The sequence below is a fragment of the Chroicocephalus ridibundus genome, chromosome 1, assembly GCF_963924245.1.
Source record: "Chroicocephalus ridibundus chromosome 1, bChrRid1.1, whole genome shotgun sequence".
NCBI lineage: Eukaryota > Metazoa > Chordata > Aves > Charadriiformes > Laridae > Chroicocephalus > Chroicocephalus ridibundus.
Window position 1 is genome coordinate 212,215,275 of NC_086284.1, and position 26,671 is coordinate 212,241,945.

At 40.1% G+C, this 26,671-nt stretch overlaps 2 protein-coding genes across 4 annotated transcripts; both read right to left on the reverse strand.

Annotated features, from left to right (window-relative positions):
• Positions 1-222: 222 nt before the first annotated feature.
• On the reverse strand, positions 223-11,265 carry SUV39H2 (SUV39H2 histone lysine methyltransferase). Of its 2 annotated transcripts, XM_063323580.1 has the most exons (7): positions 11,237-11,265; positions 10,043-10,188; positions 8,427-9,098; positions 6,537-6,683; positions 4,699-4,828; positions 3,266-3,381; positions 225-1,268 (listed from the first exon to the last, which is right to left on the reverse strand). In XM_063323580.1, the coding sequence occupies exons 1-6, from the start codon at positions 11,253-11,255 to the stop codon at positions 3,272-3,274; spliced, it is 1,224 nt and encodes a 407-aa protein (XP_063179650.1). In that variant the 5' UTR covers positions 11,256-11,265; the 3' UTR covers positions 225-1,268; positions 3,266-3,271. The 2 variants fall into 2 exon arrangements, with proteins under 2 accessions (XP_063179649.1, XP_063179650.1); XM_063323579.1 differs by having other exon boundaries at positions 223-3,381.
• A 1,552-nt stretch (positions 11,266-12,817) lies between these two features.
• On the reverse strand, positions 12,818-25,787 carry HSPA14 (heat shock protein family A (Hsp70) member 14). 2 transcript variants are annotated; one of them, XM_063323581.1, is made up of 14 exons: positions 25,681-25,787; positions 25,459-25,539; positions 25,275-25,357; positions 24,234-24,282; positions 23,306-23,399; positions 23,078-23,168; positions 21,794-21,898; positions 20,822-20,983; positions 19,728-19,883; positions 18,497-18,599; positions 16,665-16,880; positions 16,095-16,268; positions 15,025-15,095; positions 12,818-13,469 (listed from the first exon to the last, which is right to left on the reverse strand). In XM_063323581.1, the coding sequence occupies exons 1-14, from the start codon at positions 25,774-25,776 to the stop codon at positions 13,391-13,393; spliced, it is 1,560 nt and encodes a 519-aa protein (XP_063179651.1). In that variant the 5' UTR covers positions 25,777-25,787; the 3' UTR covers positions 12,818-13,390. The 2 variants fall into 2 exon arrangements, 1 of the variants encoding a protein (XP_063179651.1); XR_010069574.1 differs by having other exon boundaries at positions 13,404-13,469; positions 16,095-16,219.
• Between the last annotated feature and the right edge of the window lie 884 nt (positions 25,788-26,671).

Genomic DNA, 26,671 nt, shown 5'->3' on the forward strand with positions numbered 1-26,671 from the left:
AAATTTATACCATTTCTTATCAGCTGTAAACTGAATAGGAAACACGTGACTTCCTCATGATCCTTCACAGCCCATATAGTGCTAGAAAATTTGGGTACAGAACAGGAATTAAGAGTTGCAGTCCCAAAACAAATTCTACTGCTACAGCAAATTTTGACAGGCTAAGATTTTTTTTTGTGTGTGTGTGTGTGTGTTAAGAATGACAACAAGAAGAGAAAAACTAAATTTCATTTATTTTATCAAAAACTATAGGAAGGTAGCAATACTAGAGATCACACATTATGAAAAGAAAGTGTTCCTGAGCTTACAAACTGCATATTCTAATGTACACAGTCCTAAAACATGCAGTAGAAATAACCGAAAGACTGACTTAACTTTGAGATTAAGTAAATAGGTAATAGCTTTTCTTACAGGTGATCCTGCAGCTTTAGTTTCGCTACCAAAAAAAAAAAAAAAAAAAAAAAAGAAAATTAAACCCAACGAAAAAGAACAGCTAGAGGACAGATCACAGGTTCACAGGTTGCCAGTCTGTAAGAAGTACAAAGTACATATAGACAAACTGACCTGCTGGCCATGACGATGCTAACAGACCACAAAGCAAAACAAAGGCAGAAGCTAGGCTGGCTTAGGGTCCTTAAGGAATTGAAAGTAGCTTTTTTTCTCTTTTTCCAATTTGGCAATTTTCCCCCCAAACTCATAAAAACAGCAAAAGGAGCTTTAAAAGTGTCACAGCATCCCATTAAGCTAATTCACTGACTGCAGTCCAAATGGTCTGTGGATATGTAAATATAAAATACTGTTCAAGGCTCTAAACTGGAAACTGGAAACATGGGTTTACTTCAAATAAATACAAAATACTGTTACCTCCCAGAACATAAAATTAACAGTCCTTTATTTATCGCGCAAGAGGTAACACACATATCCTTAACGAACAGCAGTGTTATTCCAATGCTGGTGGTAACATATACTGCCTTGGGAAAAAGGCAGACACTGAACTCAAGTAAAACTTAAAAGACTTTTATCTTTTAAAATGCATTTCCTTGCAATTTTTAAATCAAACCGGGCATGGACATCGACAAAACGAGTGTCGAACCAGCCCTCTGTCATCTTGTACAGGAGAGACCAGAAAAAACAATTTGGTAAGGAATCCATTTCTTGCAGCAGCCACTCTCGCCATGCTGTACTGAGATGGAAGGCTACAGCTGCAGCGGATTAAGGATCTGGAGATTGCAGACTCCATCCACGTGGAAAGGCATCGCTGAATCGGGCTACATGCAAGAGAAAGCACTAATGACTCCAAATGATGTAAGATCACCTAGAGTTTGCTAACATTAAAGCTCCCCATTCCACTTCAACTTTATATATTAAAAAAATAAATCATTAGAGATGTGGTATGATGAAAATTGACTAGATTCAGCATTTATCCAAGCACGTGGATACAGGTGAGCCTGGTTATGTCAAATACTTTTAAATCTAAGCAAACTTCCTCCTATTCATTAAACAATATAAAGTATCTATTTCAATGTGTATCTCTCTGTATTGTAGAGTACAAAACTTAGACAGCAATTTCAATGGCCCACACTCTTCACCCCAACCGTGAAACCGATTTTGGCCAGCAGCATATAAAATTTCACTTTTCTGCCAAAGAGCTGGATCTTCAGTGCAAATGCAACTGTGCTTCTTAATGAACAACCAACCTGTATTCTTTGAAGCACTCCTCTTGGAGTGCCAGTAATTAACATGAAAGTTAAGGCATTTTCTAAAAGAAGTAAAACGGTTATATGCTGGGTATGCAACTTCATTCACCTGAGCCAACAGCTGTGCACCTTATAAAGGTAACTAGCTGACCTATGATACATAGCTAGCATCCATTTATGGAGCAACATTATTCTGCCTGACCCTATCATTTACATGATTTGTAAGCAATGTGCAGGTTTTACAAGCTTTTAATCCAAGAGAATAAAGCACTTGGATCATCCCTGGAGCATGGACCTTGCCTTTAACTCCACTCATAACCTACCTCAACTGCCCTCCTCAGTGTTTTTGAAGCCAAGCAAAACTTAGCATACATTACAAATGGTTCGAGACAACTTTAAGATGATCAGGAAAAAAAAAGAATACTCAAGCAGCTGAAGAACAGTACATTTCTCAGCCTCTACATTCAAGAACATCTTACAAATGTTTACAGCAAATGGGTAAATTCCCCCCCTAGTCTAACTTCACTTAACATTTTTGCAGAAAGAAAAAACAGGCCTAGTATCTTACAAGTCTGTCACCAGATAAAAAAGTCACAGTATGTAAAAACTTAATCAAAACCAGTTGTGAATACAAATAAATTCCTGTGGTATTTTTGAACCTAACAGATAACTGAGCATATCTCCATAACCCATTAGCTCATTAGACAATGGGCTGCTCCCCCTATTTTGTTATCTCTTTCCAAACTGAAGCCAGTCATTTGTTTCAGCAATGACTGCCAAATTTCTGCAATGAAAACAAACAGCGTACGTTACTACTGATAATCTGGTATTTACAAATTCTCTGTAGAACTGCAGACCTCTTACAGCATCCTAACTAAAAATCAGAACATAACAATTGGGAAAAAAACCACAACCCATATCTGTTTGTAAAACTTCTAAATAACATCAGGTAAAAACGTTTGAGACCTTGATCTTACATCTAGAATCTGCTAAAACCAATTTCTTTACTTGCATGGGGTTCAATGGACACTTTAGAATTTGCATTCCTGTGAACCTTTATTTAGACACAGTCTGATGGCTGACCTTAATCCTTCACCCTTTTGCCATAAATGTTATTGCTAATCTCTTGAAGCTTTTATTTACACAATAAAAATGCAAAAGAACTGTCAGCAAGGATTCAGGATTCAAATCAAATGCCTCCAGGCTTTTCAAAGTATAGAAAATATGTAACATCACTTCATCCCACTGAAATCAGCTCCTAAAAGGCCTGCATCTGTAAGTTCACAATCGAATATTCAAATCAAGGTATATTTTAAGGAGTTCTCTTATCATACCTTTTACTGCTTCCTAAATAACAGTTCTAGAAAAATCAATTTTTAATCCCTGCTATTGGCCTGAAACACTACACCTCTTTCTTTGGCCGATGCCATTTCAGTTGCAAACGTAATGCCTTGTTTTCACTGTACTTATTTACATTAGACCTAAGAATACTTGAATATTCATGTGTGAAAGAAGAGTCGTCTTAAAACACATTTAAAAGAGAACAAAGTATTTGTGGCTTTGGATACCCAAACTCAGTTGAGATAACCTCTGCAACACACAGCTCCACATTTACAGACAGTTCTGATCCTCTTTCTGGATGGGCTAAGACCATCAGCAGAGTCCGAAGTCAGATCTATTGAACCTGTGACACAGACAAACACAAATAAGGAAGTTTTAAAAGACAGACTGAAACCGTACTAAGTATTTCAATGGCTTCAAAAGCCTTCTACCCCCCCGGTTTTTAAAAGAATTGTGTGAAGCTATAATCAACGTCTGCTGACGCAACACCTAGCATACATATCAGAATCCAAAGCTCAACAAACTGGAGCCTTGTACCCTCAGGTCTGTATCCATACTGGTCAGCTGAGAGCACAGCCTGCGTTGAATGCCAGTGTCCCAGACAGCACAAAAAAGAGAAGTTTTAAGGATTTAAATAAGATGAATTTGTCTGCACTTAAAGAGAGCTTCTACACGAATGAGGTACAGCTCTGGAGTATAAAGATGCTTCTTTGAAAACTAAATAGCTGGGCTAACTATACATTGCTGTTATGGATAAACGGTCTGCATACAAAGTTTGACACACACAACAGCCTTGCCAGCAATCCTCAAGAATTTTTTATCATATTGGAAAAAAAATGAAGTCATGATTTGGGTTGGAAGGGACCTTTAAAGACTACCTGGTCTAACCCCCTGTAGTGCGCAGGGACATCTTGCAATAGATCAGGTTGCTCAAAGCCCTGTCCAACCTGACCTTGAGCGTTCAGTGGATGATCAATTATCAAAGAATCATTGAACACCCCAAGTTGGAAGGGACCTCAAAGGATCACCTGGTACAACCCTTCATGGGAAAGGGAGCCTAGATGAGGTTATCTAGCACCCTGTCCAATCGCGTCTTGAAAAGCTCCTGGAGAGGAGTTCCAGTTCCTGGAGAGGTTGTTCCAGTGAGCGATGGTTCTCACTGTAAAAAAAACTTTGGACCGTCCTTCTATCCTAAACATCTGTACCGTAGGACCTATATCCACAACTGAAGCCTACAGACAGCAGAATCCAAAGACAAACCTATGGTGCCTTAGACCACTCAGCTGTTACAACTCTATAACTATCACTAGCAGATTACTTAAAGTAGTTTACCTGAAATGCCAATTTGAATAAAGGAAAGCTTTTTTTTTTAATGGTAGCCTGACCATTCCTTTGAGCATTCTTGTGACAAATCTTCAAAATAATTTGCCTTATCAGATTTTCTAGCCATAAACCCTTGCTATAAGCTAAGAGTGCTGAAGGAGGTAACATACCAGAGGTGCACGTAAAAGCTTCTGGGTGTGCTCTGTCTGTTCTAGTATCCACAGAGCTGTGTTAAGGAGTTACAGTGCCTGACCCAAAATGCTATCGTCAGTCAGGCTGCAACAAAACCCACCAGTGCCCCAAACCTCCCGCAAGAACAGTGTTAAAATCTGCAGACCTTTCATCTGATAGTCAAAGGTTAGCTCTTCTCCAGCCTTGATGGTTCGTGTAGAAAACAGCGCTATACGAGGAAGACGCAAGTCGAGGTTATCAATAAACACATTGAAGACTTGAAGATTTGGATCACACTGTAAGGCAAAAATTAATGGAGTTTCTGTTAAGAAAAATGCACAATAAGTTTCACTGAAGTCTCTAAGTAAAGCAAGGTCACAGGAAAGGAAGAACCGGTTCTTCTCTCAGTGACAGAAGTCTGAAATCCTTCTCTCAGTGACAGAAGTCTGAAATCCTTCTCTCAGTGACAGAAGTCTGAAATCCTTCTCTCAGTGACAGAAGTCTGAAATCCTTCTCTCAGTGACAGAAGTCTGAAATCAAGTTATCTTCTGAAATCCACAAATTACGTTCTTGAAATAGTGTTAAAGGAGAAAACTCATAGCTTAGCATCCTTTCAAGAAAGCAACCTTTACAGCATACGAAGACTACTGCAACTACTAACTAACTAGACTAATATGCAACAGCCTATTAAAAAAATAATGGTGCCTTCAAAAGATGACAACAAAAAAGTTGGCAAAGCAATTAAAGTTACATTCTGAGGTTAGCATTTACCCACAAAAAGAATTAAAGTTGAAAGAAAAGAAAAAACAACATAGTGTTTCAAGCCACACACACTCACTATTCTGTAATTAGGTTTAAGCATTGCTTCCAGGCCAGAAATAGTATTTTCATATCATGAATAAATATCTATTTTCAACTGCTAACTGGCCTGGCTTCTGAATTATCTGCTAAGGACTGGCTGGCAGGGGAGGGTCAAGGACACTAAGCAGGAACTAGAAACCACTTCATCGTTTTTTCTGGATTAAGTGTCAGAAGTCAGCAGTCACTGAGGCAGTTTGTTAAACTCTGCACGCTTTTTTGCTCTTCAACAGTAAAACATATCCCACGTCGAAGAATCAGAAGTGAAGTCAGACATTTAACTTTACACTGAAGAGTGAGAATACTTCACTCCTATCCAAAAGTGAAGAGCAATTGGTTGTATCTAAAACTCTTCGTCATCCTTCTCCCTAGCAAGCTCGCATGAAATATAAATGTCATCAGCTCACAAATCTGAAGACGTAAATTTACTATATTTGTAGAACACTGACTGCATACCTCACAAACATTACATCAGTAAGAAATAATTTTTAGTTCAGGAATGATACATAATTTCTTTACAAATGCAGCCTTCTTGCTTTAGGTACTTCAGTTGAACATGAAAGAAAACACTACAAAAATTTCTTGTTTAAAATTTACTTTAAAGTTCTCTGTCAAGTTGAGATTTGATACGAGGAGGGAAAAACGCATCTACAGGGGAGACATACCAAAGAAAGCATAGGAATTTTCATTTTTTCCTCTAACAATGTTTGAAGAATGAAATTTGGCACAACTCTCCCTCCTGCCCTGCTACAAAATAATGCATCAATTCCTATCATCTTTGACTCTTCACTAATTTTATTAAGTACTTCTCATGTGTTAGGTCTTTCAGTTACTTGGAAAAAAACAACACCCAAAACAGCCCTATTTCGGTTGTCTAGAACCAGCAGATTCAGTGACAACCCCAGTCCTACCAGATGCCCACTTCAGGCAGCATCTCATTCCCCGATTTTTGTAGGTAGTTGTACTCCGAGTAAAGCTAAGTATGCTGTTCTATGTATTATGTCATCTAACTGACTGGACAGTGCTGGCATGAAACATACTACAGAAAAACCATGAATATGGTAAAATATTCACAGTAGGAGAAGATAACTTCTGTCACAATTAGGATAATTCTCCAAATTTTTAGTATACAAAACAAGGTCTTACGCTGTGATTCACAAAGTGGGACACATTTCCATATCGAGCTGCATCTACCGTAAATTCATCTGAGTCATAGTCCAAATCAAACAAGTATGTATTTCCCTGGTTGTCATAGAGCTGGCCTCGTCTCTCTGCTTCCTCACTTGTAATCACCTAAAAAAATGGGGAAAAAAGAAACCTGCATCATATGATTCACTGTTACTAAATTAAAACAAAAATCACAATCAAGTTAGAAAAAAACACTTAGTAAAAATACCACATTCACTTTTTGATGTTGAAATAGCATTCCATCTCTAATGAATACAGAATACATACATACGCTAAACTAATTTGTTAGTGACTGAGGCTTCTCTAGATGTAATTTGTCTACAGCTGATGCACAGCGCTACCTTGTCTCAGGTAAAAAATATCAGTACCTTTTATTAAGAGTTTTGATGATGACAGATACAATCAACTGTTTCTACTTTAAGTTTCTATACATACAATATTTTCATTAGACTCAGAAAGCCTTGTTTACTCCACACAAAATAAAATTTCAAGTTTTTCCTTTTGCACACATGAAGATCAACAGGTATAAATCTTTACAATGCAGTCATATTTACAGTCCAGTATTCATCTCCTCCCTCCCTAGAAGCATCTCTTCCTGCTATTTTTGACTTCAATAAAAGATCCTATTCACGACAACTTAGATACATCACTTCACAAAGCTGAATCTATGCTACTAGGTTAGCACAAGGTAGAAATCCAGAAACTCCCCAAAGGAATAGAACTACTCACTTCTGACAGAAGCAACAGCTTAAACAACTTCATCTGCAGCCTGTTACGTTAAATGTATTCTGCTGTGCAGACACAGCACAGAAATCACAATTTGGCAGCAAGACAGGTATGAAACGTGGTGGAATTGGACAAAAAAACCCTCTAAAAATCTTCTGACACATCAGACTTGAGAACTTATTCAGCAGCAAGGAATAAGTAGATTCAGCTGAAAGGGTAAATATGCACTCTTTCCTTTAAGCAACAAAATTACATCATCATCACTCTGCATTAACCCCTCAACAGAGGGATTCTGAATGACTGACAAGGAAGGTATGAACATGAGAAGTTAGAAGATTTGGGGCAGGAAGGATGGAGGAAATACAATACAGACATAAACATTTGTACAAAGGGAAAGAAGGAATTATTTTGAGTAAACTTAGTAGCAAGGCAGATCTATGTCAGAAATACTTGACCAGAGAGGCTGCCAGGAGCTGCTGATGCAGAGAGCCCTGAAGCAGAGCAAAGGTCGAACCACATAAACACAGGGCAAGACAAAAATCTCAAGTTCTGTTATTTTATAACATGAAGGTTCTGTTTGAAATAGTATGAGACTGAGTAAACAGGTAACATGCATACTCCAAGTCTTATTCTTGATGTTAATCAAAAGTAATAAATAAAATAAATAATAAAATGTTTGGAAATACTACCTTAAAAGTTCAGACAAAACAGAAAAGGGACTGGCAGACGGGGTGGGGAGTTTGGTAACAGCTGTGTCTGGGGAACAGCAAAAACTACAATAATAAAGATGAGCAGGGAAGAATGATGAATACGACTGCCATGAAAGGAAGAAGGACTTGCCTTTAGAAAGACTACTAGGGTACGTATCTAAAATAATTCTTTGCAACACATGGGAAAAGTGTTCTCTTTACATTCAACCGTTTACAATTGCTCTGGAATGGAACATTCTGGACAATAAAATGTTACTGTCATCTTGAATGTCTAGTGTATTTCTCTACTCAAAAGTAGACTTATCTATTATATAGTAAAGTCAATAAATGTTAAAGCTGAGAGACTGCTCATCAAGATTTATCTCCAATATTTCTATTATAAAGAATTCATCTATATGGGATAAGTACATACCTCTCCAACGTACTCCATCACAAAACTGTTGGTTTTAATTTTCTGGAGGGTTTTCACTCCCCAACCACGGCCATTGTTAGTTCGGAAGATGCAAAGAGTATACGGTGTACCTTTCTGTACTATCCTATTAGGGCAGTCAGGCCCACACCTACAAAACGAATTGCATTCATAGATGGGCAAGCCGGGCTGGATTTTCAACTTCTTTTGTTTATTGTAAGCCAAAATAAATCCAGCCTCCTTTGGACAGCACTTCTCAGCAGGGCAGTCAGCGCATTCACAGCCAGTCGTTATTCCATTTATTACATTTATTCCCGGAGCAGGTTTATATTCATTAATGTAGTAGAAGTCTAAAGGAGGGCCTTCAAGATCCACAGTGTTTTCTACCAGAATCATTGCTTTATGATTCTTTTTCCTGTTGAGCTCTTCTTTCCATCTCTGCAGAGCTATTCTTTGCTTAGCTTTCTTTACAATGTAATCTGCAACCGCAGGCTGTAAAGCTTTAACATGGTTTCTCACTTTCAGTGCTTTGCCTTCTCTCACCCGAGACAAGTATTCATTCTTGTCACTAAGAAAGTTTTGAAGAATCAATGGGCATTTCAGATTTTTCTCAGGTTCCCAAGTATTTGAAGATTCCGGCCATCCTTTCCATTTCACAAGATAGTATTCTGTGCCCTTGAAATACAGAAACAGATACAGATTTAGCCACATTTAATTTTGCTGAAATCCACCATCACAGAGTACACAGACAAACTCTGGAGTTAAGCAACGGCATATAAAGCAAAAGGTCTTGATGTCCCCATAACAATTAGAATTGGGGAGAAAGAGAAAAATCAAGTTTTCTGTTTCCAAATTAACTTATAGCACAACTTTGGATACTTTACATATCATCTCTAAGGGCAAATAAATAAACAGCTGGGATGAACTCTGACTGCTAATGTTATACCTGGAGAGGGCTAGTTTGTTAAAGGCTGTTAAGTAAGTTATACTAACTAGTCATATCATACAGAACAAAAAAGTTATTCTAAACTTACAAAAAAAAAAATCTCTAAAACCCACTATTTGTCATATCATCCATCCTCACAAAAGAGGAATCCATTCAAAACACATAATATTGTATTTACAATCAAGAAGCATACATTTTGTACATATTTCAAAAAGGCCAAATAACTGTAACAAGGCCAAATCCTGAGACTGAATTTCACTGGCACAATCAAGCCATAGGAATCCAGTTGCAGCACATGGCCTAACTCTTCATCAAACAGACTGCAATAGTCACGAGAGAAATATAGACTGTTACCTGCAAATAAAGGAGAGCATCATAATACATGCCAAGCTACGACCTAAAAGCATCAGCATTTTGCTTTATTTCTAGATAGCAAAGGTGAAAAAATTTCATCTTCTTTCGTAATTTCAGAAAAAGACCTTCCTTCAACACACTAAAAGCAGCAGTTATACCACTTTCTGTTTACAGTTCAAAGTTTAAAAGATATTTTATTCAATGTCAGCAAGAGCTTTGTCCTCACAGCCCACTACTTTATATGATGAGCAAAACTACCTTTGGCTCGCTTCCAAATTTCAGCTGAAAGAGCGATCAAATTGGTCCGTGTTTCTCTTACCTCTTCTACCTTGTAGTCACACAAATACTCCACCTCATAACTCTTTAGTTTCCTGTTGGTGATTCCAATGGATTTACATCTGAGATTTTCCTTCCTACATAATTCTTGGAGGGTCTCAAGTGAAGCTAGACATGGCACATACCAAGCTACAATAAGAAAATTGGTAAAGAATCCTATTTAATGTCTCAGCTAAATTGAAATCATTATGCCTTATCCCAGAGTCCCCACATTATCATTTGTGATAGCAGTCCATGAGCGTCTTGTACAACTCACAGAGTCAAACTCAACCCTTCTCTAACAGGTAACGTGAAACACATCAACGAACCCCTCCCTGCACCTTTATTCTGTACAGTATGTACATTTCTGAAGAACAACATTTTGGAGGGCAGAGACTTCCACAGGCGAAAGCTGCGCTAAGAACCGGCTACAATTAAAGCATCCCGTAACTGAACTACGGCGACAAGGAAACCTCCCTTCTTCAGTGAGACCGCCAAATATCTGGAGTTAGCCAAGTGGAATCGAGCACTCGCCATGCAACCATGGTGACTGGACGAGGAAAGAAAGATGCACAACCCTTTTCCAGAAGGATCGCGGGTGCCTTGTCAGCTCCGGCGGGTTTAAAGGGACGCAGCGCGGCATGGCCCCAACTCCGATTCCCCGCCAGAGCCCGGGACACACCACCGGGCTGGGGAAGGGGGGGCGGGAGTGAAGGTTAGAGCCTCCCTCCCCTCAGCCCGGCCACCCCCGGGCTCTCCCGCCTCAGCACCCAAGGTCCCCCCCGCCGGGAAAGTGCGGCCTCCGGTAGCGCCCGCCTCCGGGCGGCCCCGCCACAAGTTGGGAAAGACGGGGAGGGGACGGCGGACGCCTCTCCCGGTCCCCCGCCCCCGTATTTACCTCAGGCACTCGCCCGCCCTCCCGCCGCGCAGCAGGCAGAGCCCCCCCAAGGCAGCGGGCCAGGGGCCCGGCCCTCCCCGCCCGCCGCCGGGTGGCTGAGGGAGAAGGTGGGGGGGGGAAGGGCGGCAACGGTCCGAGCGGAGTTGGATGAAGGGGAGCGGCTCCCCCAGCCCCGAGAGCGGGCAGACGGGCGGCCGCCCCGCACCCTCCCCCCCTCTCCGTCTCACCCAGCGCAAGAGAGAAGGAAGGGGGGAAGCCCGAGCCGGGCGGCCCCGTCCCCGGTCACCGCAGCTCCCTCACCTCCTCTCCAGCCCTCCATCTTGGGGGAGGGGGGGGTGGGGGAGGGAGGCGTGAGGGGGAGCCCGCGCGCGGCTCCGCCCCCCTCCGGAAGGGGAGAGCGCGGCGCCGGCGCGCGCGCACGGAGGCTTTTGGCGGGCAGAGGCTGCCTCTGGCCGGCGGGTCTGAGGGGAGGCCGGGAAGCCGGGGGGGAAGGTCAGGGGGAAGCTTAGGTGAAGAGCCCAATATTCACCGGCAACGGGCGCCCACAGCCCAGAAAGCTGCATCCCCACAGCGTGGCCAGCAGGGCCAGGGAGGGGATTTTGCCCCTCTGGTGAGACTCCCCTGCAGTGCTGCCTCCAGCTCTGGGGCCAACAACATAGGGAGGACACGGACATGCTGGAGCAGGTCCAGAGGAGGCCACGAAGATGCTCAGAGGGCTGGAGCCCCTCTGCTGTGAGGACAGGCTGAGAGTTGGGGTTGTTCAGCCTGGAGAAGAGAAGGCTCTGGGAAGACCTTAGAGCCCCTTCCAGTACCTAAAGGGGCTACAGGAGAGATGAGGAGGGACTCTTTATCAGGGAGGTTTTAAACTGAAAGAGGGGAGATTTAGATTGGACATAAGGAAGAAATTTTTCACTATGTGAAAGGGTGGTGGGGCACTGGCACAGGTTGCCCAGAGAGGCTGTGGCTGCCCCATCCCTGGAGGTGTTCAAGGCCAGGCTGGATGGGGCTTTGAGCAGCCTGGTCTAGTGGGAGGTGTCCCTGCCCAAGGCAGGGGGTTGGACCTAAATGATCTTTAAGGTCCCTTCCAGCCCAAACCATCCTATGGTTCTATTACACACAACAAACATCCCTTAGAGATGTCTGGCCACTTGTTAGTGCTTAAATGTTTCTTTACCTGTACTTAGAAGGGCTGTAAGTACTGCACTGCCCTCACAGAACCAGACTTTAGGTTTTCCAAGACACTTTTTTAGAAGTCTTTTTACACAGGAACTGATGAACTGTTTACTTACTTTCCAGTGATCAAAGACCCAGCAATAAGGGAGGCAGAACATCCCCAGCACTTTGGCCACCTGAGGAAGACTCACAAGTTCAAACCCCAGGTCTAAGCTGGTAAACCACACAATGCAGACATTTGCTTGGAATGCAGTAGCACTTATATCTATGCTATGCAGTATCTTGCTTTTGTGAGGTAGGGAAAATATTGAAATACACACTCTGTAAATACAAGACAATTTAGGAAGCTGTTAAAAAAAGCAGGTGACTGAAAACAGGCCTCTTCAAATCCAGACAGGCAGCCCTTGTTCTAGTTTCTGTCTCTAATTTTGAGGCTTTACCATGTAACTTTGTTTTATAAGATAATATCTGTCCCTCAGGGTAAACTGTTGCCCCTAAACTGCACCTTGATTTGAGGCCGAGACCCTCAAAACCTCTCACTACACTTGCCTGCTCTGTCTCCTTCTTATTACTCCCTATGTAAAACCAAAAAAAGGTGCCAGCTTATATCTGAACAAATATATGATGACGTACAGATTAGAACAGTGCCCCACAGAATGCAGGATACCAGGATCTGCATAAAAAATGTATTTTATTAATAACACATAAATAAGTACACATAACCCTTACACACATTTTTCAGGTAACACCACAAAACTATCTTACAGTAACTCCAGAAAAAAAAAAAAAATCCCACTCAAGAGGCCAGCGCAAATGGGCATCACCTCCATGGCTTCAGGCAACATCAGGACCACACAGGATTTCAGTACAATTTGGTACGGTTATCAGAGAGTGGATTTTCACCATTCTGGCTCTTGCTGGTTCAATGCTTTCTTGTTGTAGCCACAGATACACTCAGGGAATGGGCATAGGACCTGATTAGTCCAAGGAAAAGCCTTTAGACTATGTAATATGCTTGTTGCTGAACCACAGGCATGAGGATTTGCCCCTTGCATTTTTTAAACAGGTGCTGATAATTCAATGCTCTGCTGTCTGGGTGTCTTGACTAATATTTTGCACCATGCTTTCCACTCCAGACTTGGTGGCAAATTAATGTTTTCCTTCAGTGTATTACGGTCCTCTAAGAATCATTTAAGACGTCTCAGAGAGAGTCACCAGTTTGGCAGAAAAGCCAACAAGAGACAAAAATCAACTTGGAAAAATGTTGCCTTTCAAAAGAGATTATGACGCCACTTCAACAGTGATGATTTCGCACTTTCCAGTGTCTTGATCTGTGCAGGTAACGTGCAAGGACCCATCCCTAAATAAAAGAGAAAGGTATGTTAAGGATTATCTCAACACAACACTTAGTATGTTACTGCATGTTCCAGAGAGAATAAACAACAGCCTTTATGCAGACGAAAGGAAGAAAGATGAACACCAAAATATCCAGGGAAGAAGATGCTTCAACATAGATGAAATTTATGAAATTAAGTTTAGTTTGAGTATTTAGATATGCACTTCTTGCTCTCCATGAAAGCATTTATCTTCTCTACATATGGTGGAAAAGATTCAGGAACATGTTTAAATATTCTAAGTTTATTTAGTACAGGTTTGTAAGTTGAGCATGCAGTAATATTATTCAAAATATTCATCTTCAACTCTGATTAACAGCAACCAACAGATAAGCACATCTTCTCAAACCATCAGAGCTTGACTTTTAAAAAAGCAGAAGTAGTCTTTAAATATCAAGAATCTCCTTCAAGGAGGAAAACCTTAATTTTCAAAATTCAAGAATCAGAGACAATATTGAATCTCACTTTATCTAGACATACAACAGTCACGTGATATTTAGACAGAAAGAGATACGTTAGATGAAAAAAGATTAGGGAAATTTCACTATAAGTACTACTAAACCCCCCTTTAAAAATACTGCAGGTTTTCTGCACTATACAGTTGTATATATAATCCCTAAGATGTTTCGCTTATCAATGCAAAGTGCAAGTCTCTGTATGACTAACAAGGTATTTTAGGTGAAGTCTGTTAATAGAGCATTAATACACCTGATAGTTAACAGAAGAAAACCAAGTCTTTTGAACTCAAACAGCAAGTAAGGATTCAGTTTTTCAGGAACATCTAGACAACCTTCATATTATTTAGAAAAGCAATATGAACTTCAGGAGTCCTCAGAAAATAAACATGCTTTGACTACTTTGAATTCCACCTTCTGATATTTTTATAAACTATTTAGACTATTTCAAATGAGCCCAACCACTCCTATTAAGGCCTAAGAGAAATTTGTTCAATATCATGTCATCTACGTTCCCCACCCCGCCATAAGATACTTCCTATTTTCCCATAATAAACAGGTGATTATGTAAAAAGTCTGATTTCCTGTGGAATTATTCCTCATGCCTCTGAAAGGCTAGAGCCACAGGTTTTCACCACAAATACTACATGTGAAAAGTCCTTCATGGATTCCTTAGCAACTAATAGAGACACATTCTACTTCATTCTTTCCTTAAGAGTGTGGGCACTCAACAGAACTACCCGACACATTCCACCAGAAATTTGAGATCCTGACTGCTCTCAAGCATGGTTAAACTGATCAACAGTTCAAAAGTTGCTAAAAATCTATACAACTCTAAGTTTTATTTCTTTAGGAATCAAACAATGAAAGCCCAGAAGGTATTACATAAAACCCACAGTCCCACAGAATTTACCCCTGCTACGACACAGCGCTGTAAGCAATGAAATGCTGAAATTTCTCAGCACAAAATTAAAAAAAATGAAACATTCCGTAACAGGAGAAAAGACTGCTTGTCAGAAGTGTGACATAGCAAGTAAAACAGCAGAACAATAAATACTTTGGGTACCTTTTCATAGTGAGAACGGTTAGTATGTCATGTAGGCCATCCTCCTTTTTATCTAAATCCTGGAGTACAATCTGTTCATGAAAAAAAATTAAATTATAATCAACTTCTCTAAATACTTGCACAGCAGTTTAATGGAAGTGACACAATAGTGAAGTTGTGCAATTCATTCCGTTTAGCATCTCATATGAATCCTTCAAAATCAAAGCATACCCTAGTGAACTTCACTCATACGTAGGACAAACCTACGTGTTTTTAGCTATTTGCACAACCGTTTCAGTGGTTTTGTTTCAGGGTCTACCACCAAGATAGCTGGAGTACCTAAAACTCTCACAGACTACGCTGAGAGCTGAGCATGTTCCTTTACTTAGAATCAGTTCTCTAATTATTAGGTAGCATCCTTTCCCTATCACCTTAAAGATCTTTGGGCAGGACACAGGTAGAATACCAATTTTCTCAAGTATTCCACCCATTTCAGCCACATCTGCCCCCTCCCTGGTGCTTTAAGTGCACTGAGTAAGCACATCACCACTGTTTCAAACAAGCTGTGCTCTCTCAATGGGCTGACTCACAAGTAGTATCTTTATATCAGGTGAGGATTTAAACATCACATCTTACCACTGTGAAAAATCAAATGTCGTATTTAATACCAAGATCCTGAACTATCTAGAAGTTCAAAAAGTAATCAACAGTACACACACCAGCTACATCATTACCTCCAGCAGTTTTATTTCGAAAACGTCGGAAATCTGTGTACTACTGGAACAACCGGTTATGATCCCTCATCCTGGGTAAGCTTACTACAGTACTGACAAATGTCAAACCTCGCCAGCATTTAGAAATTCCAAAAGGAAACTTCAATTTCTTTAAAAAGTGCTTCAGCGCTTCATAACACATTGCTAGAAGAATGCTTAATGGCTGTTTCCATAGAGATGCACATCATTCTAATTTTTTAACAAGAAGTTTTGGTAGGGCTGGGATTGGTTTCAAGTTTGGGGTTTGTTTTTTTTTTTTTTCAGATCACTTGATTTCCAACTGTGGTTAGTAGCGCATATGAAAGTGTATGTACTCACCTGGGCAAATTTCCCTTCTGCTTTCATGGGACTTTCTCCCAATGACTCATATAGTTCAAGGCACACAGAGGAAGTGTTTCCAGGAGCATGCAGAGTGTGCTGCCTTCGAGCTGGTAATGGCGTCCCTGATGGAAATAGCACTGTGAATTTGTCAGCCCCTGACTCATCTACTCCCTTTAAAAAGAAAAAAAAAAAAAAAGTTCATGCCTTTCTCTAAGTACTTTAGTGAGCTGTGTTACAACAGCACTCCAAGAGAAAAGAAATCCAAGATTTGTCTTCTCTACCACATTTACCATCAAAGCAAGTAAAAAAAAAAAAAACATTCCTATAAATAAGTGAAAAAGTCCAGCTATAACAAGATAGCAAAGACACAATCTATCTCCCCTTAAAAATCAAGCAGTTTTTTGTGTCAATTTTTTTTGTGTATAAAGCTAAGTTACCACTTACTGCTGATCAACAGCTAATCTGTAGAATTAATAACACTGTTTCTCTAACATCAATCGTGCGTAAGTAATGCTGTATATTCACTGCAGTGGTAAAATTTTCTAAGTTAAATCATTTTAGCCTTACCTTAAGAAGTATATCTTTGGCGGAACATTCAATAAAGAGTGCTTCTTCTTCTAACAAAGGATTCTCTTTCCCTAGCAGAATTCCCGCCTCTATTGCTGCACCAATGGGAATAACTTCATCTGGAGGAATTGAATTCAGCAGTTCCACGGTTGGGAAAATGTCTTTGATCAGCTGCTGTAGCTTCGGGATTCGAGCAGACCCACCACAGAGAACTACCTGGAAAACACACCTTAATGATTTCAAATCTTTCTTCCGACAGATAAAAACAGACAGGTCACAACCTGCAATACAGAAATGCAAACTGCTCTGGGATATTTTATCACCTGTAGTTATTAAAAGAAAAAATGATGCCATCTTTGCTTGGCTTCTGTTGCTTTTATATTTGATATTAAAGGAAATAACTTGCAAGTTTGAAATGGTATCTTGAAAAAGCGTTTCTTAAAGTAAGCATCAGCTAGATGAAGTAACATTTTAAGAATTCAGGAATTCATCATAAAATAACGCCAAGTTAGAAGAGATCTCCAGAGGTCACCTAGTCCAGCCTCCTGCCCAGAACAGGTTCAGTTACAACAGGCTGCTCAGGACCTTATCTCTATGGATGGAGGACCCTCTGTGGGCCCCTGTTTCAGTGTTTGATCACCCTCACACTACAAATTCTTTTCTTTAAAATTTCCCCATGTTGTAACCTGTGCTGCTCACTATCATGCCCCTATAGGTTATTAATAAGATATTAAATGGTATTAGCCCCAGGATCAAATCCTGAGGGTTGTCACTGACATCCAGCCTTCACTTAATGATCTTGTGCAAGAAAAGCCCTTAAAACATTTCTCTTACAGCAACTTCGTTGAGATCAACTAGATCTGGAAGCAAAGCTAACTCCCACTTTTTTTCATGTAAAACATAACTTAAGAGTTGTAAGTTAGGTTCGTTTATTTTTACATTTAAAGTGTGTCTCCCCCCTCAAGCATTAAGGCCTGAGAGAACAGCATATTGGGCCACCAAAAAAATACCGCCACCAGAGAACAAAAGACTCTGAACAATGGCCTGGGCTACTTCATTATCCTACCAGTGAAACTCTGATGTGACACAGCAAACACTAATTGAGAGTCTGAAATAGCATCAAATATCATTAAAAGCACCAGCTAACTTTTGCTGCAGAATTTATGTGCCAATTCTGTCAACAATAAACACAGCAGTATTTGCCACATGCAGGTGCACAGAGGTTGAGATGAAGTTACACTCTCATACCAAAGCAAAAAAGACATTCGAATGAAACTATTAACGTTTGCTACTTTAGTCACCATCTTTGTATTAAAGCATTCTACGGTTTGTCACTGAATGTGTTCCTTAGTTTTTTAAGCTGTCAAGAAGGAACACAGGCACCAAGCAGACCCTAAGCAATTTGTTCAACTCCTAAGAAAAAAAGACGCCAAAACTCAGGCTTTCCTCAGAAGTGTCAGAAAATCCCATCCAAAGCTCAGCAAAGGCAGAAGAAAATCTATATACTAAACTTAAAGAAAATAATCCTCTGGTCTACCAAGAGTTACACAAACACACCAAATGGAGACAAATCCTCTACTACTTATTCAAGATGCAGCAGTAAAAAAACAACATTGACTCAAACCACCTTATATGTAACTTCAAGTAAACAAAAAAACCAAAGCAAACACAGAAATTCTAAAGATCTTGAGTCTATGTACTTTAAGTATTTTTGTCTCAGACTCAACAGACACATCACAAAATAATCTCAGTCTGCAAAGAAAACAGGCCCCGTAAGTATTCTTCCTGTGGAGTTATAAGGCATACTACAGACAAATGACTTCTGTTATTACCTTATTAATATCATCTGCCGCAAACCCAACTTGCTGCAAAAGCTTTTTAATTGCTTCTACACATTTACTAAAGAGTGAAGAACAGATAAGTTCAAACCTGGCCCTAAAAGAAAAAAAATAAAATTTAAGAAATGTCATTTCATCCATTAGAGACAAATACCTGAAATGGGAGAACAATCATTTTTAGAATATACTTTGTTTCTCTAGCTACACCTGCTACTAAGTGATTTATTTAAAAAAAAAGTCAAAAATCTTATTTCCCAATTATTCATGTCAAAGACATGATTTTTTTGTTGTTTTGAAGATATCTGTGCTATTGATTCCATCATTAACACCTACATAAATGCACATTCATTCTTCAGTGTACTCTAGAGAAAAAAAAAACAGTATTGTTGTCTTGACTCATATGTGGAAAAAGAAGCAAAAATCCTTCATCATCTTTGAAATGGAGACACAAAGACTGAAATAAGGCTCTTCAATTTTCAGAGGCAAATCAAGCTGTGTCCCAATTTGCACACGGGGTAGGTACTTCAGCAAATTGAAAAACAAACCGGTTCTTTCTTCAGGCTCTTTCAGACCTGAAGAGGAAGTTTTACTCTGTATGAATGCAGCAAATTCTGCAACTGTAGTCCACAGGACTAGCATCCTGATCCAAAACTGAGCTGACTGGAAGAGCAATAATCAAAATCAGCTAAATATTTCAATAAGAAATCATCCCAAGAGAGAAAAGACTTGTAGTATGACACAGGAGCACAAACAAGACAACAGAAAACATCCTTCTACTCGAGCTGTCAGAAAGAGGGAACATCAAAACTTCCATGACTCTATCATTCTAGAGCTCATTTAGATGAAAGAGTCAAAAATTCTTATTTTCTTTAAGAAAAAACAACAACAAAACCAATAATGGGTGGAGGGGAACCACCTTGAGTAAGGACAGTATCTGTTCCCCTTTCGTCAACAACCAGGCTCCAAAGATGGTGTCCCCTTGTGCCTTTTTGCACTTTATTTTCTAACCATTAGGGCAACATTGTTAGTGTTACTACCCCAACTACTACAGATCGCATCATAGAAGACCAACTTGCTTTGTTTCATATTGATGGTTCTGTTATCTTCTGTTTCTAAAATTAACACCATAAAAAATAATCAAGGCTTATTGAACATACTAAATACCACATAGAAAGATTTCAAGCCTAGATTTACGTAAAAGCAGTAACTTCAAGATTTGCTTTACCTGGAGACATTACAATCAAAATCCAATCCATCATACAATGAATCTACGAAACAGTTTGCACTTCCCAGGGTTGATAACGAGTGCTTTGCAATATCAGCGCTGTTCATTAACTTCATCATGGCTCTGGGATTTCCTCTAATATCATGTTTACAAGACCTACATTCAAAAAAAAAAAAACACAATGCAAAACCAAAAGAAGAGGTACCAGTTTAGAAAGGCAGGCATTTGAGCAATAACGTTAACTTTGTGAAAGGAAAAACAGGTTAATGCTATCGAACTTTTTTTTCCCTGTAGACATTTTAGTATTATCTGCAATAACACTACTGAAAACTCTCAAAGAATAAAAGCGTCTACTTCAATTTCAACTAAAGAATGCTGTGTAGAGGCACCCATAACTCAGGCATTAGTGTTTATCATACAGATTTAAGTCTTTCTGAACAGTTTCTCAGTTAAGCAAATCCTGTAAGCGACTGCAAGGAACAGCAAGAAAAGGCCTGTGAGTTAATCAATTTTAACCACAGATTGAGAAGAAAATGAACACTGAACATTATACATGCCAACAAAATAGTATGTTTCATCTAAGAGGTCTCCTTCTGTGATAGCATGCAACTGACCTCAGGATCACTAGAGCTAATGGTAATGCATTCACTCATTTTTGTTCATCATAGGATGACATGCCACACAGACTTCCGTCTGATGACCCAAGCCCCGCCACGGTCCTTCATGCCCCCAAGAAAAAAAAATGAAACCCCCACAGGTGAATTCCTTGCCGCCCCCCCAAAAAGCTTATGACTGAAAGGATGCAAGAAGCCTGTTAGTCACATACATCACCCAGAACACAGAACAGTTCATAGCTGAGCCTTTATAGCTCAACGCCAGCTTTAGTTAACATCCACCCTAAACCAAGTATTTCCCAGTCTTCCTCCTTGGCCCTCAGCAACTGATTGTTCCTTTAATATCTTTATTTGAGCCATTTGACTCAGAGACAGTTTGCTAGATCTGACAGCCTAACACGATTTTTTTTTTTTTGAAAGCAAGCATCAGATAATGAAGTTCTTGTCCTAATGGCAACATGCTTGGAATTCAAAACCTACCTCTGAAATTCAGAAGCTAAGTGTTGTGCCAGAGCTTCTGTGAAGCAAACTCCACCAATGCTATCATCTGTGTTTGTAGCAAGCACACGATATATTCCACTGTTTACTTCTATGACTGTGATAGAAAGTGATGTTCCACCAAGTTTATAAACCAACACATTGCTGCCATGTTAAAAAAAAAAGAAAGTAGTATTAATAATCCATCTAAAATTATGTTTACTTTGACACACTTTCTAAAAAGATGACCACCGTATCGCATATGGCAGGTTTTAATCAGTTTTGTCAAGAGAATTTGATTTGTGCTGTTTGTATTTAATGCATTTTTGTACCACTGACTACTTGACAATGTTCCCTGAAGGACAAAGTTAGTCTATTTCATACAGTTACAGCAGCCAACATTTTTCCTACAACACAACTGAGAACTGAACATTACATTCAAAGTTATGGGCAAGAATTACATAAGGGTAAAAAAAAATACTAACCAAGAAGAAAAAAGACAGCTGTTTGTACTGATAGCAGTCTTTGCTATTTCAAAAGTCTTGTGAATTATATGAATATTCATAAGGGAAACCCAATGCACCTACTGAGCTCAGAACTCAGCTTTAGTTCTTCTAGCATATGCAAAATGACCCCAGCTCGCACAATTGAAAAATAGCTATGCCAAAATCTGTTTAAGGATGGATGCATTTTTCTTCATGCCAATCAGCTCATTAGAGAGTTAAAACAGAATCTGGGGACAAATATTTAGAGAGAATTCTAAAAAAAATAAAACACAGAACAAAGGGATTTAAAACACTACGGATTTACAACTTCTAATTCGTTATTGGCTTTATTGAGAGAAAAAAGAAAAACAAGCATCAAATCATTAATTTTGAATTGACTGCTAAGGCAACATGGAATTCCCGCATTTAAGATTTCTCAGGATTTAAGTTCAGCAGCTTAAATTTAAGCAGTAAAATATTAGGATTTTACCTTTTCCCAGTGGGTGAATCTTGGCCAATTCCGTAAGCCAGGAGAGCTGCAGACGGTTCATGAATTAATCTCATAACATTAAATCCAGCAGCTGCAGCTGCTTCCCTGTGATAAGGCATAACAGCATTTCATTTTACTTTCACGATTTCACTATAGTCACGCACACTATTAAGATTTCATCTGAACTACATATACCACCAACTAAGAACTTGGTTACAGCATGGCAGTAACAAAGCAAAGCAACTGGAAAAGAAAGGTCTCGAGAAGTTCAGTTACTACTGCGATCTTCAGGTAGTTGGATCTGCTGCGTGCTCATCGTCAAAGAAAACCCTGACTTATCAACCTACATACCCCATAAAAACCAAAATTCCCTTCAACTACAAGATGAAAAACCTCACCCTCAATCAAACTTGGTAATTCATCTTCAAGAGTGGCATTAAAAGTTCTTGGTACATTATTTTACCGGATATCATGCAAGGAAAATTGCTTTTACTTCCAAATCAAGTTACTGCACCTCACTTGCAACATTTTCTTTACACGTTTTCTTTAAAATTCAGTAACCCTGGGACTGTCCTACAAGTAATTTCCTCCACTTTGAGGTTATTCTGAAACTTGTATGCCAAAGCAATAGAACATTTCATTATACATAAATACACAACTATCCAGCTCACTAATGTTTTATGACCAACTTTAAGTGTCCTTTAAGTATTTCACAACAGTTAAACATAAGGGCTTCTACATATCAGAAAGCAGAAATAGGTGCTGCCAATTATGTACAGCTTTAAGTCTACTTATGCTTTCATATGGAGGAATTGTTACAGCAGAACTTTTTCCAAACAGAACTTCCAAGTAGAATATTGGTGTGTATTCTGTATCTGCTCTCTGCCAAAACAGTCTCCAATAGTCACATAACGCTACGTGGTTTGGCAAGTATTGTTGTACGAAGGGATGGGGAATTATGGAGGAGAGCTGAGAAACAGTTTTCATTTCAAAGGGGACACTAAAGATCCACATCTGAAATGACCTTCTATCCTTGATGATACCAAAACTCCCTCTCACTTCAATTGATTCAGAATTTCGTTTTGGTTACAACAGTGAATTCCATAAGAAGTTTCTAAAGCCAGAATTTAAACTCCCACTTTCACATATTCCCAATTCAGATAGTACTCCTATGTGGTGACTGAGAGTCACAAGCTCAAGTCCAGCAGGAGAATTCCCATTGCTGATCCGCCAGACGGTCTCCTTTAGGCACGTGAAATAACAGAAAAATCTTAATCCTCTTACCCAAGGGCATTTTTCTGATTCTCTCCAAAATCAAATGGTACAGTGATAACAACGTCATTTACATCTGAACCCAATGCAGACTGAGCAGTTTCTGTTTACAAACATAGGCAGAACATGTTGATTAAAAGCAAAAAACCAAGACACTACATCTTAAAAATATGAGGACAGCTTAAAAAACTAAAACATGTTTTATGATTTTACTTATTTATTACCTTTTCATATTATTACCTTTCATTTTACTGAAAATTAGTTTTGCCACATCTTCTGGGTTAATAAGTTTATTATCTATTTCATATTGAAGTTTTCCATTCTTCTCAATTATCTGTAAGCAAACCCAATGTACCTTTGTTAGATACATAATTTGATTATGAACAAAGGGTAATGTTTAATTTAGTTTTTGTCCATATTAAAAAGCACTGGACTGTGTAAATACTTTCTGCATCAGTACTCTACTATAAGAGAATAAATGCTTCCAAGATGCTTATTAAAGATAACACAAACACTTGTATTATCCAACAGACATGACAGTGACATTCATATGGACTTAAAGACTCCAGACTTTCCTTTTACATTAAGAAGTCTCCTTAGTACGAAAACATAATTTAAAACAAAAGTACGTGCCTGCTTATATTCCATAAGAAAAACCAGCAACTACTTATATCAGCATGTCCATACGAACAGTCAAAAACCACAGAAAAACTTGTTCCTTCTTTAGGAATGTGTTTTCCCAGATAATTTTTCTCCTGTTATGCAAAAAGGTTTTAGCAACAAGCACAGTATTATCCAAACTGAATACTGATATTATACCAAGTGGTTAAGCATTTTTATCACAAAATGCTGTAACCTGAGCATCTTCTACCAGTGCTAAGAAACACCGCAATGCTATTACCCAAATATATTAAGAATCATCCCTTTTGAGAATGACCAAAAATCATCTAGTGTTTCTGTTGGACTTACAATGGCAGATCCCAGAACATAGTAAGTTTTCTACTTTTTATAAAGAGAAACATTCTATATAGCAGCAAATGGAACTCATACAATAAGAGCTGACCACTACAGAACACAAACATGGCGTCATGCAAACAATGCCGAGAATAACAGTATAAAATGATAACAGTTATTCTAAGAACAACAAAAAAACCTAGATCATACTCACTGAACATTTGCTTTCTGCAATATATTTCTCTGCTTGTGGGTCACCAGAGCTGTCCAGACAAATCCAAAAGAGCAAAATCAATCATATGCTCAAGGGTAATTGCATAAATTAATCTTGCTGATATATTCCTTGTAATGACTACAGCATATGAAGCTATACTTCAACCAAAATTTCTGTTTCCACTCTACAGATGCATTTACACAGGAGAAAAAAACCAACAGCCCCTTTCCCCAAATGGTAGAAAAAATACCTACTAGTTAGTGAAAAGGGAAAACAAAACCCAATGCATTGTTTTAATCTGCTATCTGCAGTAATCATAAGATTTTAAGGACACTTTTGTTGCATTGATTGAAATAACGCGACAGCAGTAAGATGACTATCCTTAGTTCGCTACTAACTATGTAAAGTTATGCATCTGAGAAGTACTAAAATATACCTCAAAACGGACATCACCTTGTCGGCTCCTTTCAATTAGAGCTGTAACACATAGCTAGGTTACCACTAAAAAGTTCTTGTGTCTCTGATGTTAGACCTAGAGCAATAATTTTAGTTCTAGTACCACTGTGACTGACAGCGCAAATTCTCACAGCTCCATTAACTGAAGAATCACAACAAGCATTACCAGCATGTTTCACGATTGTAACAAAAGCAATACACAGCTTCACACAAATAAGACCGCAGTGGATTTTAGTCACAGGAAAACATCCAAGTACATGACATTTTAATTAAGAAACTCAAGTATATATCAAAAGGACATACACAACTTGTTACTTAATTTCACAATTTGATTTTCGCAGATTCAGACATAAAATACTATGCATCTCTTTACTTTTTATACTGGCATGAAATGTGGGATAAAAAGTTCACAATATAAAGAATTTTTAAGATCTGCCATACCCTCCTGTCAATGCCAGGTTAACCAAACTACTATCACACCAGATTAAAATGCCTTCAACATCAGAGCTGAGACTGCGTTTCACTGACCAGCTTTAACGGGGGAAACCGAACTTCTCACCTTCCCTTTCACACCTGCTCTCTTACCTTCGTCCAAGGATCTGCTTTACTTTCACTACAGTGTTTGAAACGTTTCTTATCCTACTTTGCTTTGCAGCTAAGCCAACAACCTGAATGAAAAATAAAGAAAAAAAAAAAACAACGCAAAGAAGTAAGCACCAGGCAGCACTCCCCTCCCCTCCCGACCCCCACCGCGGACGGGAACACGCACCTCCTCGCTTTCCGAGAAGGCGACGACCGCAGGAGTGACCCTGTCTCCGGCGTCGTTGGCGACCACGTCGGCGCGACCATCCTGTGGAGAGAGGCGTCCCCTCAGAGTTCCACCCGCTGCGAGACCCGTGAGGGAACAGAGATGACCGCGGCCCGCCGCCACCTCCCGCCAAGGACCCCCCCCGAGCAGTCACACCGCCCCCAAGCGGCCCCGGCCCCTCACCTTATAGACGGCGGCGCAGGCACAGGTAGCGCCCAGGTGAACGCCAATGGCCGCCATGAACCCCTCAGCCTCCACGCGCGCCCGCCGCCCCACCATGCACCGCGCGCCCCCTCCCCTCCCCGCTCCGCCCCGCCGCTCCCAACCAATCCCGCTCCCCGCTTCTCCCCGGCCGCCAATCAAAACCCGCGCCGCGCTCGCTCGCAAACCAATCGCGGAGAGGCGCCTTTGGAGCAGCCAATGAGAAAAATGGAGAGAGGGGCGTCATCACGCGTGGCAACGGGGCAGAAGTCGGCGGTGCGCGGCCGCTGAGGGGAGTTGGTGCGGCGGGGCGCTGGGCCTGCGCGGGGCGCGGTCGGGTGACCCGGCAGGACCCGAACACTGGGAAAAAATGAGATTAAAATGGAAAAGGCGACCGGGGCTGTTTTACCCATGTGCCGGGGCCCGTGTGTTTCATGTCAGTGGTTTAATTGCAGCCAGCGAAGCACATGGAGACGGTGTAAATATTTTTTTGCCCAAGTGCTGTAGTTACTAGCCAAGCAGTCACGTGGAAGCACCGGTTTTTGCATCATCTAACCGGGCTTGACGGATGTCTCAAAGCAAAGCTCAGTGTCGCATTATGTTGGACTGCAGTTGGAGAAATCCATCTTGGCATTACCACGGGGAGAGGGGTGTGTGTCTGTCTGAAAGAAATTATTTCTAATCATTCCTGGAGGAATTTAACATCATTGACACAGAATTCACTTCATCCTGCCTGGAGGTTCCGTCGTGCTGAAGGCTCCTTGGATTCCATGTGGCCCTGTAATGGGTGCAGCAAAGTTCTCTGTGTGCCTCAACGGGGAGCAGGTCACCTCGTGTGCGCAGAGGTGACAGCGCTTCTGTAGGTTTGGGTCCTCGTTTACCTCTCATTTCCATAGGGAGTCTAAGTGCCATCTCACCGGATCATTCCAAAGCAAAGATTGTCCTTATCCTTGCTTTATGTATGATATGCTGA

Excerpts from the sequence above, each read along its gene's own strand:
- HSPA14 (XM_063323581.1), bottom strand. The coding sequence starts at position 25,776 with ATGGTGGGGCGGCGGGCGCGCGTGGAGGCTGAGGGGTTCATGGCGGCC. Across the intron at positions 24,283-25,274 it reads AAGCAGATCCTTGGACGAAG|CTCTGGTGACCCACAAGCAG; the intron begins GTAAGAGAGCAG and ends TTGTCTGGACAG. Across the intron at positions 16,881-18,496 it reads CGGCAGATGATATTAATAAG|GTAGTTCTCTGTGGTGGGTC; the intron begins GTAATAACAGAA and ends TGTGTTTTCCAG.
- SUV39H2 (XM_063323579.1), bottom strand. Across the intron at positions 6,684-8,426 it reads TGATGGAGTACGTTGGAGAG|GTGATTACAAGTGAGGAAGC; the intron begins GTATGTACTTAT and ends CCATTTTTTTAG. Across the intron at positions 3,382-4,698 it reads CTTTGACTATCAGATGAAAG|GTTCAATAGATCTGACTTCG; the intron begins GTCTGCAGATTT and ends TCTGTGTCACAG.